The sequence below is a fragment of the Lepidothrix coronata genome, unplaced genomic scaffold (genome assembly GCF_001604755.1).
Source record: "Lepidothrix coronata isolate B3197 unplaced genomic scaffold, Lepidothrix_coronata-1.0 Scaffold32, whole genome shotgun sequence".
In the NCBI taxonomy this organism is placed as follows: domain Eukaryota; kingdom Metazoa; phylum Chordata; class Aves; order Passeriformes; family Pipridae; genus Lepidothrix; species Lepidothrix coronata.
Window position 1 is genome coordinate 4,469,509 of NW_016690212.1, and position 18,810 is coordinate 4,488,318.

The following is an 18,810-nucleotide window of genomic DNA, read 5'->3' on the forward strand; positions in this document are numbered from 1 at the left end:
TGAATTGTCTTGGAAGTTTGCAAACTAGTGTATAGAAAAGGTGCATAGGTGAAGGAGTCATGAAGGCCATAAAGAATATTTTAAATTTCAAAGTAAAAATATGTGTTTACAGTATTTTGTTAGCTACTTAAAGCATAATGCTTAAGTTGCCTCTACTTTTAAAGGCACCAAATCATGGCTTCATATTTTCAGAGTGAAATTTGCTTATGACAGAAATGAGGATTTTTAGTAGGTTGCAAGAGTCATCATAAGTTAAAAAAATTACATTTGTGTCTGTATATCATGGAGGGTAGTGTCAAATAGTGGTGTTCAACATATCAGCTGTAACTGTGGAAGGACAAGGGTCTGTTGTGCTCATCATCTCTGTTAGAGCTTGAATCTGGCCGGTGGCTTGTTTTGTGATCAGACAGCTGGCAAATTCTTAAGAAATCCTGGAAAAAAGATACATAGAAATAAGCTAATAACTATATGATTTGTGGCTTTATATTAGCTGACCTTAAAGTAAGGGAACGTAGGAGTAAAGAAGGAGTCTGAGCACTTAAACTTCTTGAATTCGCCAACTGAAAATGCAAACCTGAAACTTCGAAAAGCTGAGTGATGGAACTAGTCAGACTAGCAGGATGAACATGTATGTCCTTCAAGCACATACCTACAAACTGTAAAACAATATCAAAAATGTATTGCGCGGCAACTTTTTATTTTTAAACTCTTTTCTTTACTTGCTGATACACATTACAAAATTAGAAATCAAAAGTGCTCAACACAGTTGCCAAGGCATAGGTGTGAGTGCCATCTCTGAAGTGCTGGCATATCATTCCTAGCCTCCAGCTGCCTCTCCAGCAGGTTACGGCTCTCCCACTTGTCCTGTACCGTGCTTGCCAGCCCTGTGGATGTAATCTAGAACATCTTAGCCTTTTTTTTTGGTACCTATTTTTGGGCAGACAGATTGAGCTTGAAATGTGCACCATGTGTAGAACAGGAGCTATGTCAGACAGCACTGTTTCATTATGTTTTAGTGGTGTAGCCAAGAATGCAATCTTAATTCAATCTTTCAATCCAGCCTCCAACGATAGCTTTCTAAAGCTGAGAAGGGTGACCATGTAACATATCCGCCCAGATGCTTCGTGTCTGATAGCTGTAGTAGAGCAGTGCTAAAGATGGCAATTTAATTTCCTGGAGGAATTTGGATTTGAGTTCTCTTCCAAATTAAAAGTAAACAAAAGCATCTCAGAATTCTCAGTGAAGGAAGATGGGGGTGGGGCTTTTAAAAGTAATTAGAAAAATTTTTTTGATGTTGTTGTAATATTGCAGGTAGATTTGAATGGTAAAAAACTGAAACGTGCAGTCCTAAAAATATTGAAACATTCTGATATCAGGTTTTTTATTTATTCAATTTCTGAAAAGAAGGAATTGCAATTCCCTTAGATTTCATCACTGTTTCTCCAGATATCTTTAGATAGGATAAAAAACAAGAAAAATGTTACTTAAGATTCAAAGATTTTACCTTTGAGCAAAAGCAGCCTCTAGCAGTCTGTACCTATAGTACTAACGCAAAAATGAGTAAGAAAAAATGGCCTCTTCTTGTAAATCCAATCTTCTTGTAAATCCATTTGTGTTACTTGTGGCTTTGTATGCTGCTGGCTTTTGGTTTTCATCTTTCTTCACACCAAGAACTCGCTCTTGCTGTGCCTGAGACCTATTATTATATTAACCAGTTCAAAAGCTTTCAGAGCAGATATAAGTAACCCTCTGGCAGCAGTAGGTAGATACATTGTGGTTTTGGTTGAATCTTCACTAACCCCTTGCTGATGCTTGATATGGTTGGTGTATGCCATGCAGCATTCAGAATTATTGTCCTAGTTTTGCTCAGTGTAATTGCAGATGTTCTTACTGTACAGAGTTTGAAAGGGTAATTATACATTGCACTAAATTCAGAAAAATATTTTTTAATTTAAGAGTAATAGCTTTCATTTTTACCACCTATCCTGTGTTTTGTTAGGTGATGCTGAGGAAGGGTACTTGTTATATTTTCTCTGTTCCATTATAATTTTGTCTCTTCTTACTCATATTTTCCTGAAATGAGGTAGCCCAAACATCTTCATAATGATTACAGACTCCACAAGATTTCTGTTTGGTCACCATTTCTACATCCTTCTCATTCCAGATTGGAAAAGAGATTAACAAGTCTGATCATCATGTTTTGCGTTTTTCCTCTTCTTTTCCTCTTCCATTGCTTAAACTTTAACATAACGGCTGCTTACTGAGCCAGACTTTGTTCACTGGCCACTGTTCTTGCAAGTGAGGTAGCCCAGATAAAAAGAACACTAACTTTTCTCCTTTATTTAAGAGTCTTCCAGAGGGGCCATCCATTCCCATTTGCAAATACCTTAAATTACCTGTCTTCATTGACACATGCAAATGTTGTGCTCTTGTTTAACTGGCCACATAAGGAAAATTAGGTCTTTCATCAATTGGTTACAATAAATACAGTGGAGGGAAAAGATTTTTGAGAAACCAGTAAGTTGCATTTCCTGAAAACAAAGAAAAAGTTGAGTAATTTGGGGATTTTATGAGAATCCATGTTTCTTAACAAAAGATAGGAGCTCAAAAACCTGCTTCCTAGAGACGTTTTTACCCATTTGTATAACTGATAGTTGAGAAGTGCAAAACAGAGCTTATATCTTACCAACATCATCATTAGATGCCTCTGGCAATGCAGCAGAAATTTTGTGGCAGGATTCTCTAGGGCAGTGGTCTCTGAACTTTTTTGGTTATGCATCCCTATCAGTATAAACTTTTTGATCATGCACCCTTATTATGTATATATATATTTATTTATTTATAACTTTTATAGATGTACTGTTGAAGTTCTGATGTTTTCATGCAGCATCCCACTGGATTTTCTTGCTTGACTCCTTTGGTACAGGTGTCCCACTTTGAAGACCACTGCTCCAGTGTAATGCTCTGCAGTAATCATCCATAATAAGTGAACAGATTTGTCTGTTCATTTTTGGAAAGGGTGCCTGGTTGATTGCAGAAATCTTTTGAATTCATGTTTGATTTCATTCATGCACTACTTTAAATCAAATTTTCTCATTTATTTATATAAAAAATGAGAAAGATAAGTCACCTGTTGATTGGAATTAAAACACAACTGTGTTTCTGCAGTTGATTACCTGTAATTTTGTCATTTACTGAGCTGAATTTTGAATGTACTTGGTTTCTGTTATAATTAAAAATCTCTTTGTTGCAACTTTGCAATCACTGTGTTTTGGTTTGCTGCTGATAGCTATTTCTTTTATTGATACTTGAACTGGATGTCTCATTGAGAGAAGTCATGAAACACTGAAGGGTAAAAACTCTGAAAGTTTACAAGATATGTGATTTTGCCAACAAGCAGAAAAATAAATTGCAAGATCCATTGTCCTAGAGACTGAAGATAGAAGAGCCTTATTTGGTCCTCTAGTCTATTCCCTTCCCAGCACAGGACTATTTCAAACAATATTTATTGTTGGGGGGTTTGTTGCATTCTTTCTGGTTTTAGAGTGATTATTTTAGTTATCTAAATGTAAGTACTGTATGTTCTCTTACTTTTGTGCTGGTTTTGTTCAGCTTGTCATGTGGGTGGATCGAAATACACTAACACACCCACCAAGTGCATAGAGATGAAATGTGTTGTGCTGTGAACATGAAAATGCAGTTGTTTAGAGAAGGTGTGATTCTCCTACTTTTTGAACCTGGAGACCTCTACTAGTTTCCTCTCTAGAGTTGCAATCAGACTCTCTTTATTAATTGTGATCAGAGTCCCATAACAATCCTTCCTGTCTTGTCTGATGGAGGCTGTGTCTTGGTGCCTCCTCCCACCACAGGGCATCACTAGAGAAGTCATCAGAAACAACGTGACCTGTTATATTTTAGCCAGTAAACAAGCAAAGAGTCATTTGCAGAAGCAGGATTGTAAAAATCAGATTGCCTGCTTGCTTTTCAGAACAGGGAAGGGTGATTGTGCTGGCAAATTCTGGTGGATCGAACTATCTCTAAAAACGTTTTTGTATATAGATATGTAATGATATGCTTACATGATTTAGGCAGACACAAACTCACTCTACTGTGTTCCCAGATGGCAGAGCACATTTTAGCTCCACTGCAGTCTGGAGTGACCAGCTCAGCCGTGGCACCTTGCAACAACACTCTCATTCAGCCTGGAGCACAAGCAGGGAAAGTTCACATCTGAATGAAGTACAGACAAAGCAAGAATCTGCATGGCCATGTTATACTAGCAGATTTATCCTAAGGTTAGGGTAGATAGGGCTAAAATCAGTGGGAGCTGTGATTGCCTATAAGTGGAGAGTTTCCTAAGTATGGAATATTGTATTTTATGGAGTAATATGTTTGTCTAAAACAAGGGATCTTTCCAACAGACAAGAGGCTGCAGGCAGATGATATAATGGAGATCTTTACCACAGTCTTGAAGTCAGACTTGTAAGCAGTCATAAAGAGGAAGCCCTCAAAAGGTAGAGATGGAGAGTGGGTGTAATGAGGGAGGAAGGAAATAAAGAATTTGAATAATTTTTTTATTCTCTTAACTGAATGTGGTTGAACTGATGCCATACATCTCACAAAAGCTGATGAATTGAGATGGAGGTCTGAAATACAGGCTGTGGGCAGTGCTCTGGGAGAGCTACTAACCTATCTTTTGCCCACAGGTCGTGATAGAGGCTTGGATTCTCATAAGCATTTTAGCCTGTGCAATGGTTGTGGCATTTTCTGATTATCAGGTTTGCCTAGCATAAGCCACTCAGAAATTTTTAATCACTGTGCAGAGAGCACAGTCCTTCCTGGCATTTTGAAGAATTCTTCCCTGGCCTTCTTAAGAAAACAGAAAATGGTGCTCGGTGTATTTTACATATTTTGAAGTTAAAATGCTAAAGACCCAGTAATAGAAGCAAATTTTGAGATTAAAGATTAAGCAGAATACGTAACTGTCTCAAAAATTAGGAGTCCCTGCACCAAGGTTCAAATGGTTGTCACATATCCTCACATGGCAGGACATCGATCCACATATTGACAACCTCTACTGCTGGACATGCCAAATAGCAAAATGAGAGAGAACTTGTTATTTTGATCCCAAAAACAATGGATCACTGTACACTTGGGACATAAAGAAATTTGTGTGGATTTTCTTGGGTGATTAAGGTTTTAAGATTCTGGATTGTTTTGAGAGAAAAGTCAGCATCGACTAATATCTGTGATACAGAGTAGGCAGCCTCTTTCTCACTACCCTGGATATCAGTGGTATATTGAGATTTATTTACATCTACTTAAGTAAATAATTGAATTATGTATTGTTATGCATGGTTCTAGAGTGTGCACCAGTAGCAGAGCACTAGAGCAGTGATATCAGCAGTAATATGTGAGTACCCTGCCAAGTACAAAAAATTTTTTGAGAAGTAACTGGGAAGCTTTGATTTAGCCTGATCCTGTTTTTGAATGCAATGGTGAAACTGGATTTCAGGTGTAAAACAACTCTGAATATTTAACTGGATTAATGTTTAAATGTAAAGTGACGATAACATAAAAATTCTATTATTAGAACTAATATACATTATTTCTAAACTTCTAAAGGTTTACTGAGATTTACTTTTCAGTTAACTGGTACTAAATGCTGTAACTGGGACCATGTTATTGAAAAGTATTATTGTCATAACGATGAGTAGCATGTACTTGATGACAGACGTTTTTAGTGCATTACTATTTAAGAAAGTAAATACCAAAAAGAGCATAAGAAGTAGAAAAATGTAACTGTTCATTGCTGTGTCAGCTCCTTCTTCAGGGTCAAACACTATATACATATATATCCCAATCACTCACTGCTTGTCCCCAAATGGTCTGGGTTTGTTTTTCAAAGAGGGTATGGCTGTAGAAAGAAAAACATATAACTGTCCTCAGAGCAGTAAATGTAAGTAAATGAGCTTGATCTCATCTGTTTGAAGGCAAATTAGTATCACTGAGGCTTGTTCTGATTAATGTTGGCCTCACTTCAAGGATCAGCAAAACGTGTTTGTTTTTGCAGCAGAAAGGCTGTGCATTAAATCGCTCCACATGGTCACCCTGGTGTTTATGTTAATGTCTGTTTCTCAGTTCAGAGGACAAGGTCAGTAAAGGTTTATGACTGACACTCAGGACTTAATTTGCCATCCCAGCTGTGCATATCTCTCTGAGATGGGAGATAACAGTGATGTCTGTACCAGAGAGCAAGAGGATCTGGGAACACCCCTGCGGCCAGAGGGACCAGGCAGTGCCTCACAGCTGGGGAGGGCTCCCCTTCCCCAAAGCACTGTGGCCGCCAGAGCCCTTTTGGCAACAGTCTCTGCAATATTGCCTCTCCTGAGCTGTGGCTGGAGATTAGGGAAAATAGTTGTTGGCCCAGGCCAAGAACCTGCTAGTGACTGTCCTAACAGCTTAGCGGTACAGACGGTCACGTGCCAGATCCAGGGACTTTTCCTGGCACCGTCTGATTTACTGCTATGGGTGCAGCGAATATGTGAATGAGACTGAACAAGAGCGACATGCAAAATCTGTTCAAGAGGAAGCTTAAAATGTTGACAGATTGGGGTAATTTTTTTTCTTGCATCTGGAATTCATACTTTTTTCCTTCTGCTGTGAATAAATCTCTAAAGCAAAAGTTAGGAGATGCTGATTTCTTCTGTAGTAACACTGCTTTTGGTCTTAATATTTTCTTAGATTTACAGAGCTACAAAATACATGCTTTCCTAAACATGTTTTTCCCTCTGTATGTATTGTCAGCTGTACCTGACTTATTTTCAAACAGCATTTGATGTTTCTACCAGAGTTTAGTCCTTGAAAAGAGTACATTGTGGCTAATTGGCAACTGCACATACTGCTGGATGGATGCAAGAAAACTTTTGGATATTAACTCTTTTCGGAGTTCAACACTTTCTTCAAGTAGCCAGGTATTTCTTTGAGCCAACTCCGATGACACCTTTTTGGATGCCAGTACAACCAACCCCTTCTGTAATTTAATATTCTATTTTTAGTGAATGTAACGGATGGAGAATATCTATCTATCTGTCATGTTCAGATATTTTTAGAGCACTGATCTTTGTAATGCTGATCAGCACCAAATGTATTACATAAGATTAGCATCAAAATATATACAATGGAAAGTCAGCTCTGCTGCAGTTGTTCTTAAATTATTTTTAGTATTGCCCACAAAACTTGTGTAGCTCAGTGCATTGCCCCGCTGTTGTGCTCTGTCTCTACTCTGTAGGAATCATTTTAAAAGATTAGTTTATCTTCTCTCCTCTCAGACCTTTGCAATCACAGGTCTCCTTCCTGAGGCTGCAAATAAGATTGTCAGTCAGTGATACACATTACGAAGGTTTTAATAAATGCCCACTTTCCACCAGGACTGAGACTGAGACAAACAATTTATCTCTCGTCATCCTTCAATCCAGTTTATATTTGAATTTGTGATTTGCAGGTGCAAGATTCCAAATTCTGCTTTACTTACATCCTCAGCTAATGTTGTGTTCTTTAATGCTGCTCGGGTGGCTTGATTTTTTGCAGTTACTCATGGTGATTTTTTCAATTTTCCACTTTTGGTGGATACTCAGAATTAATATCTCCTTGTGAAATATATCTAGTCCACTAGCTAACCATTTAGGGTAGGAGTAGATTATTTTGAGTTTAAAGAGGCAGACTGAGAGAACAGAGCATATTCTTTTCACACCACTCTAGAAAATTTATTTTTGTCTTTCAAATTTTCTGAAAAAAAGCTGATCCTTGGAGTATTTGTAAAAACTAGTTTGTAATTACTGAGGTTTAAAATAGATCTCAACTTTCTGCACATCTATCCCATCATCATAACTATTTGTAGCAGATGAGTTTTGATTTTTTCTCATTACTTCTTTCTTATGATGCATCTGATATATGATAGTCAATAGAAAAAAGTCTGCTGTTTGTTTTTGGTGATGTAGTTTTGAAAGTGTAATGCTACCATGCCATGGCTTCACAGATCTTTCACCATCTCTCTTCCTGAGATTGCAATTAAATGTGCTCTGATCTTGGTTTATATTATTACTGCTTAAAAATAATCTCTACTTTATTAATGCTTCTCCTCGGTGGTTTGTAAACATTTGTTGCAGTGAAGAGAATGAAGAAAGAAAGACTAGAATGCCAGGTGGAATACAAAACCAACAATTAGTTCAGCTTAAAACATTGAGCTGAGAAAGAGACAGAATCTTTACAAGGAATTTTCATAATGTCATTTGTAGAAGAGAAAGTGTCTGTCATGCTTGATCAGGGCAACGAAGATTTAAATAATCTGTTTTCAGGGAGTTATGGAGACAATAAGCAATATGAAGGCATATTTTTGTGCAGAATCTAAAAGGCTAAGTGTATTATAACTTATCCAGGGACTATATTGGAACATCTTGGCTTAATCAGTGAAATTATTAAGAAAAGTAGAAATGCAAAGGAGGATGGGATTTAAAAGTTAAAAATATTTCAATGAGAAAACACTTGGATGAGAAGGATCAGTTCTTAGTTTTCTCTGAGTACTCATGGAGATAGGAATATTTTTATGAACTTTTTGGTCTGTCCTTAGTGCTTGACTAGGAAAAGGCAGAGAGGGGCTGGACTAAACAAGTTCTCCATTGATTTTGCCCCAGTCTGCCTAGAGACAAGAAAAATATCCATAACATATTGCAAAAAAGACAAATGTTGATCTAGGAGGGCTATAATTCTGGTTTCTTCTTAGGGAAATGAAAAAAAAATTAAGATCTCATTTATGAAAAAAAGCATTCTTTCAGTTGGCATTAGTCATATGTATTTCAAGAGAAATGTACCTTACAACTCCCAAATCTGTTGTTTTGCCCATTTAATTTATACAAGTTCCTCAAATGAAATACGCTAGAGTAGCAAGCAAATGGATGTGAGCTGCATCTCTGTTAGGATGTTTATGTGGTTTGGGGTATCTGTGATGGTTTTTTTTTCCCACCCATCCTCTTATTTTACATAGCTAAATTTAACAAGCTGAATAATTCAATGAAGTGGGGGAGAACAGGGTGGAGAGGGAGAGAGAAAAGACTTCCTGAAATCAAATTCTTCCAGTGAAGGGATAAAGATGCACTGGAATTCTGGCACCGGATTTGAACTCCAGCAAATTTATGAGGCCTGAAATTGAAAAAAATGATGAGGCTTGAATTGAAAAGCATGATGAATCCTCATTGTAATGGCATACAGTGAATTTGCGATTGCCTTTTTTATTATGTGATCTTATAAGAATTAATCCATGTCTCTTATTAGATGGTGTTACACTGAATTGCGAGCTTTCATTTGCTGGTGAATCATTATTCAGGACATATTCCAACAATGAGATTTGTCTGACAGTTCCAGGGAAATGTATCTAGTCCTCCTGTCTCAATGTCGAATATTGTGAACTTCGGAGGGAAGTATGAAATCTAATAAGCTCACAAATCATCAGGAACAGTAGTGAAATGACACCTCAGGAAAGGTTTATGTAAATAAAAGGTCAGTTACAATGGTATAAGTAATGTGAAAGATTGTATTTTCTCCACTTCTTTTTTGAGATACATGAATTAATTGTATTATACCAGTACCTTGAAGACATGGTATTACTGTCAATGAAAACCTTGTATCCATGCTATTTAAATGAGAGAACCGAAAAATATGGATTCAGTGTTTGGCACATTAAAGGAATTCATTAATAGGTATTTAAATAGAATGTGTGGGAGGCTATTATATAATAAAATAATTTCAGAATAATTACTATTTCACTGTACAGTAATAAAAGCTAAAGATGGCAGTAGGTCTAATTTAAAAATAATCAGAAGTCAGGTAAGGTTTTGTAATTTATTTTTTTTTGATGGAAAGATGAGAAGAGCTTTGCTGAAACAGTCATTAGGAAGCTACTTATATTGGTCAGAGAATACTTAGAAATGTCTATCTGATAAATCACTTCAAAAAGCATTTAAACTTTTAAAAATGGAATTAAAAATCTAGAGGAGAGAGTTACATGAAATAACTTCATGAAACATTCTCTTCTTTCTCATGTTGTCTTTTGGTGGTTAGATCGTGACTCACATAACAAATGTGTGATTTTTTATTTTTTTTTTAAGATATACTGGCTAAACTCCAGAAAAAATCATCCAAGCATAAAAGGCTGGTTTTGGGAGTACCGTGTACTTCATTTTATCTTGCTGAGAAAGTGGTTAAAAGATTTCTTTATATCTCATATGTTATTTTGTTTACGGGTAGAAAAAGAGCATGATTGCACAATCCTTACGGTATTTTGTTACATTAAGCTCTAAGTTATTTCATACCAAATTAAATTCTATGATTCAGAAAAGGATTCGGTTAAACATCTGTTGATATGGTAAAGGATTTGGAATTTTGCAATTTTTGAACAACTGTAATGAGAGTTGGACCATGTAAAGTTCAGTTATAAATTTCTGCAGGGTGGAAGTCTTCTAATCTCAATTAATGCCTGGACATGATACCACAAAAGACAGATGGCAATTAAATAAGTTGAATGTATTTTTTATATGTAGGTGAATATCACCCTAACATGTTGGACCCCTCTCATGTGTCTTGGGGATGGATGTCTGCTCTTCACCTCTGGAGATGCATTCTCAGTAGTTGGTTGAAACCAGCAGCTAATAGGATTACATATAAAATATGATTAATCATTCAGTCATTAATTTGGCAAACATGAAAAATTCAATAAGCTGTTATAGTCAGAGGTATCAGGATCAACACACATTGTCCTTGAAATCCTTCTCAGACTTGGGCTAGCTGGATAATACAAGGAAAATAATTTTCAGAAGTTGAGAAATTATTCCAAGTGTTTCAGGTTTAGGATTCTCTGAGATTCCTTAAAGGAGCTGGTTTTATAAGCACTTTCTGATAGCAGTTGTTTTAAAGCATCTCATTATTTAAGCACCATGAACCATTACCCACTTTTGATTACTTGTACAGTGCTTTTCTTCTCAGAGGATTCAAAGACTTGGAGATAAATCCTGTCTTTTCTGTTACAGAGAGCATTTGCTGTTTTTCTTCCATTTCTTTGGCTTTTGAAAATATTAAGGAAGAAAAACCAAAACAAAACAGAAATACCCCTGAGGGAATGGTTCAATGATTGCTGCTTGTTCTAACATGAATAGTAGGAGTATGATGTTCAGTCTTTTTTCCTGGTCAGGGACTTAACAGTCCCTTCAAATTTTTCTTCCCAAAATATGATTGTGTTTTATATAAGATTTTGAATTTCTTCACTATAAAACTCCTTTTCTATATTCCTATATTCATTTTTCTGAGGAAGCTAAAAAAAAAGTAAAATAAAGAGATATTCTGGAAGCTACAAGAATGTCCTGAAGGTGCAATATCAGTGTTATTATGTACATTTTAAATTATTGCCTGAACTCAGAGCTTATTGCTTTCTTTACATCTTGAAATATTTCTTCTTTGCAAAATTAGAAGCCATTCCAGGAACATAAATTCTTACTTATGATTTATTCTTAAATTTTAGTTAATGTATTTTTTTAAAGCAAAACATTTATTTTAATTCATCCTCATCAGTCAAGGACCTTATTTGCTCTGACACATTCATTCAAATTCTGCACTTGGAACCTCTAAATTATATCTGCTTTTTTGCAAATTATCCTTTAAGTAGCTAATATATTAAGTGGCATAGCTAATGGAGTTCAGATTCTTCTGTGTTTTTCTGCTAAATGGTGCTTTTTTTACAAAAAGTAGTGAACTGATCCTACCAAACTTCCGTCTTTCCTAGGTGGAAAGAGATTGTAAAAGCCTCCTTCTTCAGTATGGAAAACATTAAACCTAATAGTAAATCATCACAATTATTTGTAGTTTATGGGAGAAATCCCAGGACCAAGCCCTATTGACGCAGAAACTCTGTAAATGAATTCTGTGCTTTATAATAAGTTGTTATGATCAGGCAGGAGGCCAAGAACCAGATGGATTGATTGCCTTCTGCCAGAGGTATGGCAATATCAGCTGCCTCTATTAGGAATGTATTTATTGTTGACAGTGTCAGCTTGGCAATTGTAGTTCAGTTTGTGCTATCAAAACATGTTAATCTTGTGATCCTGGAGTTAGATCGAATGCTTTGTGGAAAAGCACTGCTTTAGTCTTATTTTAGGGTCTTCTCCATACTCCTAAATTATGGTGCTGTTTCCTGCTCTAAAGAGAATGCGTTTGCTGAGGCTGTTTTAGAGAAATCAAATAAATGGAGCTTTCCAAAACTGTCTGTAAGGATGCACACAAGACCTTAGTTACTTAGTGTGAAACTCAGCTTTTTCATAAAATGTGTAGTCTGTGAAGGGAGTAGTAGCAAACCAGTTCACAAATCAGTGTCTCTTCTGAGCTTCCACCTCTTGAAAGAGGGGAATGTTAGTCACTTTGAAGCATTAAACAAATTATAGGAAAATATGTATCAATAGTCTGAGCTTTTCTATAAGAAAAAGACAAACTTGGTTAGCATTTTTTATAACCCTAGGGAGAACTGATGATTTGATTAATGGCCTAATCTAAATTCTACATTCATTGCTTCATAGTGAAAACAAGATTTTAATCCAAAAGCAGTCTTGCCATAGCACATGTCTCAACATGTGAGATCAAATCCATCCTGTCAAATTTCATGTCTGTCGTTAAGTATTAAACATAGAAAAGTGTAAAATCCAGAACACTTGATCTCATTATTTCCAAGAGATATTTCTAAAGTAGGTCTATGCAAAGGAGTGCAAATATGTTTATAGGGTGAGAATGCATCTGACATGATTTCAGGCACTGTTGCTACCTGTATGTATCTGTGGTACTGCTTTAGATTCCCTTTATAACTAGTGAAGAGAAGTAGGTCCACACAGGGTGCATTTACTCTCTCCCTAAAGCAGAATCTTTAAAAAGCTGAATTACTGAATAGAAGTTCTTATTTCTCTGCTTAGTGGTTTCCTGCAGGTGGTCAGGTGAATCATTCCTGAAATTTTCTGTGTTGGGCAATTTATTGACCCAAGATGAGGCACCTGCAGTCTCTGCAGGTGAAGCACTGTAACCATGTAGATGCATTGACAGATACAAACTAAAAGAAACTGTTTTTCAGAAGGATTTCTGGACTCGGTGAGAGCACAGTGCCAGTCATGGCTTACAGTTTCTCCACTATGTCAGGCTGAACCAAATTAGATGGCCTTAAGTCAGCTTGTTCTGCTTCATGACACATTCTTTGTGTATTGGCTTCTGGAAGTGTCCTTTTTTGATTAATAAACCACCTAATCTCAATCTACTGCTTAGGCCTCACAAAATGTTGAATTAGATAAAAAAAAACCCAGAACTCTTCTGTGCAGCTTCCTCCAGCTAGTCAGCTGCTGGATTGAACCTGCAAATTACAACCTCCTACTTCAGAGAACACCCTCATATACATGTCAAAACGACAGTGTTTTCCAGTGTTTCTTTCTCATTTTAGTTTAGCAGCTGCCCTTTGAGTTTTCTTTAAATGCTGTGTGGGACAGAAGCTCACGTTCACATTTTTTAGGGCACCACAAGACACAGCCTTTGTCCTAGTGCCTGGATGCATGATACAAAGTCCTGGCTAGTATTTGCTGGTGGGACACTTCTCTGCCTCACCCCTCTCTTCCTCCTGAGTGTCTCATGTTTGGCAATGTGATTGTATCTCCTGTTGGCAAAGGGAGCCCACGCTGACCTGTCACCCATTGTAGAATTGCTGCTTTCTGGGAAATGGGTGTCAGTGCTCTGCTACTGCCCATGAAATTACTGTAAATAGTAGACAGGTTGGAGGTAAAAGCAGAAACAATTTAACCAACTAAAATGAAGAGCGTAAGGAATCAATTGCTATTCTTAAGGCAGAGTGGAACAGTTACAGTCCTTTTTGTTACTGTTCATTCCGATCTGGCTTCAGCATAGCTTCTTTTCCTGTTTTCAGCTAGCGGGCTTAAGCCAGTGTAACTCCCAGGGTGACTGACAGCTCCTTGGAGATGAGATCTGGCCTTCAACTGCGCTTTGTCTTTTACTCGTTTCCCAAAATAGATTCTGATCTGGGATGAAGTCACTCCTGTCCTCCCTGTTTCTGTTGAGCATAAATTCACCCTCCTGGCCTTCTGCATTTCAGGATATAACGGACTGATTAAAAAGGCATCAGATTTTGTCATCAAAAAGAAGGCTTGTGGACTCTGTCTTTCAGCTGAGTGGATGTTGCCAGGTCTCACACTTATTCGACTTAACCTATTTACACAATGCAATCCCCAGTGGACAGATAACAGAGGAAGAGTTACATTACTACCAGGTTTAACTGCATAACCTGTGTCTAGCACAGAATTTTAAAAGTACTTTCTGTATAAAAGAGAGTGATGAATGTGAATCATTGACAGAACCTGGTATGATGGAAGGTAAACTGAGGGAGGTTTTGTGACTGTAGTAAATTGGCCGTAAGTGTGGTTTGTGGTAACTTGGGAGATACAGTGATGGCATTTTTCCTAACTGGATGCATGATTTTACAATGGGTATAAGATGTGTCAAGAATTCAGTCTGAGATATTAGAATATTGGAATAATGATAAGCTATCTGAAATCCAGATTCATGCCAGTGACAAAAAGTATGTACGTGAGCCATATTGGATAGAGTGCAAACCTTCTTGCCTCGAGGCACGGTCTTTGTGGTGACAGCAAGAGAGACTTCTGTAAATGATAGGGTACACATACCCCATGTGGGTTCCGGGTGTTCCCATGATGGTAGGACGCAGCTACCCACGTAGGTGCCAGGTGTCCCCATGGCACACCTTTGGGAGAAGTGGTCCTAGGAGCCCTGGGCTGCCCAGTTCCAGCTCTACAAGAGTAGAGTTTTTCAGTCCTCTTGGCTTTATACCAGTGATTTTAAGGGTTCAACACAACTGACAAAGTTCAAGTTGATTAGTTTAAGGAAATTTGATATGGTAAACAACTTTAGAAAGATTGGTTGGTTTTAAGGCATTTTTAGATTTTGCCTGTGAAGCTGCTGTGCCCTATTGGTGACTGGAAGAGTTTCTTGTTACTGCAGAAGGATTATGTTTGTACTTGTTAATGGTTTTACTTACCAGTTAAGCTTCTTCACCAGCAGAAGAGACACAGTCTAATGTCTAAGAAAAAGAAATTTCTTTACAATGAACTCTGAGGAACTGAAATTTAAGTGTAATCGGAATGTAAAACTTTGACAGTTTACTAGTGTCTTTTATGTTTAATAGTTGTAAATGTGCAAAAAACTCAAATACAGTACCGTACTTAAAGGTGTGGGGAAAAAAAGGTTATTTATGTCTGGGAGGGTGGTCAGCTGGGTGGATGGGTCTTTCTTTGCACAGCTGTTTTGTTATTAAGTGTGAGAAGCAGAATTCTCAAAACAAGTCAGGTCTGTCAAATAGAAATATATGGGAGGAAACAGGGATGTTCATAGCTCACATGGCTCTTCTCATCAGGAAGACAGGAAGATGCTGAGACAATGATGTATTTGTCAGCTAGTTTAAAGTTATACTTTAATGTCAAATAATTGAAGATACATTGAAAAAGATCTTTCCCTCTGCAAAGGCCTCAGAAACCTGTTTATCCTGAAATAATCCCTGAATTTGAAGAAAGGGAAACGAACTGATATTGTCACTATAGTGCTGTGAATAAATTCAAGTTTCTCTGTGCTTGCAAGAACTTGTCTAAATCTTCATTGTTAGCAGTGCTGGGAAATACTAGGTAACTGTGCTTGTATGGTGTCTGTGTTTATACTGTGTGGAAGATATGGGAAGTACAGGAATAGTCTTTCACTAGTAAAGATTCTTAAAAATTTTCGTATTATGTTTGTTTCTTTTGTTCTTAAACAATTATTATTGTATATTCAGTTTTAGTTTAGGAGCTTTCTGTAGGACCTACACCTGTGTTTAAAGACACACTCCATAAAGTCTCTTGACCGCTTGTTCAGTGAGTTGAACATATTTTTACTGAGAGATTTTTGGAGCTAGGCATCTTCACAGGTTTTCTGGAGAATAATTCTGTGTCCTGAAATATATATAACTAGTCAGATAATTATATCTCAGTAAAGCCTTCTATTAATAGCTATTCTTGCTTTAATGTTTAGATGTACTTCTAGAATTCACATAGCCTTTTGTGAATTCTTTGTATTTCTGCAGCTTTCAGTGCACAAGAAAATTTCCATTTGTTTCCCAGTTACAATTTATCATGCTTTAAATTATAAATATATGCTGTGGTATCCTTACGGGACTGTTCCATAGTTAATGGCTATTTATGTATCATCCTGGAACTTTGATTTCTGTGGTAATAATAAAAAATGCATGCTTTGAGCAGTTTAAATATGAAGAAATAATTTTTTTATTTTTGCTGAAATGGATAGAACTCTCTAATGACAGATCTAGCAGTTTTGGTGCTTGCGGTTCTACTTTTCTGTTGACTTATAAACCTCTAATGTGTACAAAGTTCTAAGCCATCTATTTGAAAAAAACCAGAGCTTTTAAGGAGAGGTTTGAATGGTTGTCAGAAGGACACACTGAGGATATACAGAAAAGTGTACACTATTATACAGAGAAGCTGCTGCTAGTTTATCACGCATCCTCAAGTAGGTGATTTCACCTGACTCTTAGATTACACAGTTGAAGTTATGCTGGGACTAGGTATCTCCAGGAGGTCTGGGTCTCAGTGCTGTGGTCTGGGAGCTGAGACAGTCTCTTGTGGTTCCTGTTGCTGTTCAGTTTCTTTTATCTGGAGGTGGAAATCCTATGATTCTAGACAAAAGTTAAATGGAAGAACATTGGGTACTGAAGACCTGTGGCTTTCTGCTGTGGTCTAAGTTTAGTCTGGGGTGATGCACTGTTTAAAGAGTTGGTAGTAACAATTTCTGTGATCACTGCAGCTGTCTACTCAAGGAGATGCCAGCCAGGTGATTGGGCCACTCACAGAGGGACAGAGGAGAAACGTGGCTGTAGTTAATTCGCTGTACAAACTGCACCAGTCAGTTCTGAAGGTAGGCTTCTTTTGGTATTCCTCTTCCTGCCATTGTGACAAATAGTCAATATTAGCAGAGTGAAAGATGTGTTTATAGAGAATAATCATGTATCACAGCCATTACTTTATGAACATAAACAATTGAACTCTTCTTGCTTTTTCTTGTCTTCGTACTGGTCAGCCTGATAGCCCTTGTCTGCGTCTGTCTCAGCCCAAGCTTATATTTTTCAGAAGACCCTCACTGCTTTCCCACAGTTGTGGCTAAACTGAAAAGGTGAAGAAAAGGGTGAAATCAAGAAAAGCAACACCTCTGTACATTATTACTGTGACCAAAGTCTAACCTGGAAATTTTTCAGGACTAAGCACAGTTATGAATAATTCCAATTTACTGGTTAGTGATGCCAGTGGGTACACAGTCTTTGTAAACAAAAATAAACAGATATATTGATAGTTGCAGTTAATTGTGTTTGAATTCTAGCCTGATTAGAGAAAAGATCATGAGTACTCCTGACTCTGGATATGTTTAAAGAATGTTAAAAAATGCTAAAAAGCCCATAAAATTTGCTTTCATTTTGCAAACAGATGGTAGATCAACTTTTAAGTCTGCTTTCTTTGATGTATTTAGTAATGAACCTCATGTGTCTTAGTGTTGGAGGGAGATCTGATATGATTCAGTCTTTGAGTTCAGTACTTATCTGGCTTAAAAATACTATTGTATAGCATTTTCATAACTGTAAGAAAATTGGTAGAATATTTCTTCAGATCATTCCTTGACTTTCAATTCTAATATTTTTGTAGCTGTACATAAACAGTTATTTACAATTGGCAGTATAATAGTCATAATACTGAGAAAGAACAACCATTCTTTCAATTATTTCCCACAGACCTGCTTGTATAGTCCTCCACGAATTCTATACTTAGCAGTGGGAGAATACACCAGTTATTTTTATTCTGATTTTGTTAGCCCTTCAGCTAAATTTCGGCTTAACTCCATTGAATCGTTTCCTTGCCAAGGCAGAAGCAGAGTTGATAGGAGATTTGAGAGCGAAGGAGTGATACTGGTGCACTGAAAATTCTGTCTGTATAAAACACATATGAGAGTTATCTCTACCTATGTAAACCACTCATTACTAGGGATAACTCAGTATGTTTTGCAATGAAGCTGAATATTATGGATTCTAATAATTTGTTGAATTCTGACTATTAACAACTACTTTACAATTTTTAGGTCGTTACCAATCAGAGCTCATTTCCAGTAGCCGCTGAGCAAACAGTCACAACTGCCTTAAAGGTAATTGAATGTCCATATGCTGCAGGGATAGGGGTGAGCCTTGCTTTGTTTTTACATTTAAAATGGGCACTTATTTCCCACATATTATTTTGTGTCAGTATATTTAGTAACAGGTATACAAATATTCTGACATTTCTAACTTGTTGTATCTGCAGCTACATATGTATTGCATGTGCCAAATCACTGCCTGAGTAGTGTTTGTATTCAGAATATTCTTGTAATGGTCAGAACACAGATGTCATCTTAACTGTGAAAATAAATGTCTCTCTTTCCAGCATTCACACAGCAATTGCTGGATCCTTCATCACCCCCTTCCTCCCCCTGACAGATACATCAAATTATGATTTTTATGCTACCTGGTGCCTTCCTGAAGGAGGATGCAGGTGGCAGTGCAGCCTCTGTGGGTGACAGCTCTCCACATCCGTCCTGCTGGGCGCTGACCTGGGAGAGGTTGTGTGCAGGGGAATGAAGGGC

General features: G+C 37.2%; 1 protein-coding gene across 1 annotated transcript in view; it reads left to right on the top strand.

Moving 5' to 3' along the window:
* Positions 1–18,810, top strand: part of COG5 (component of oligomeric golgi complex 5) — a 181,769-nt gene that overhangs the window by 140,520 nt on the left and 22,439 nt on the right. Inside the window, exons 15-16 of the mRNA XM_017811446.1 lie at positions 16,954–17,064; positions 18,274–18,336. Of these exons, the coding sequence (XP_017666935.1) occupies positions 16,954–17,064; positions 18,274–18,336 (174 nt within the window). The remainder of the gene's footprint in view (positions 1–16,953; positions 17,065–18,273; positions 18,337–18,810) is intronic.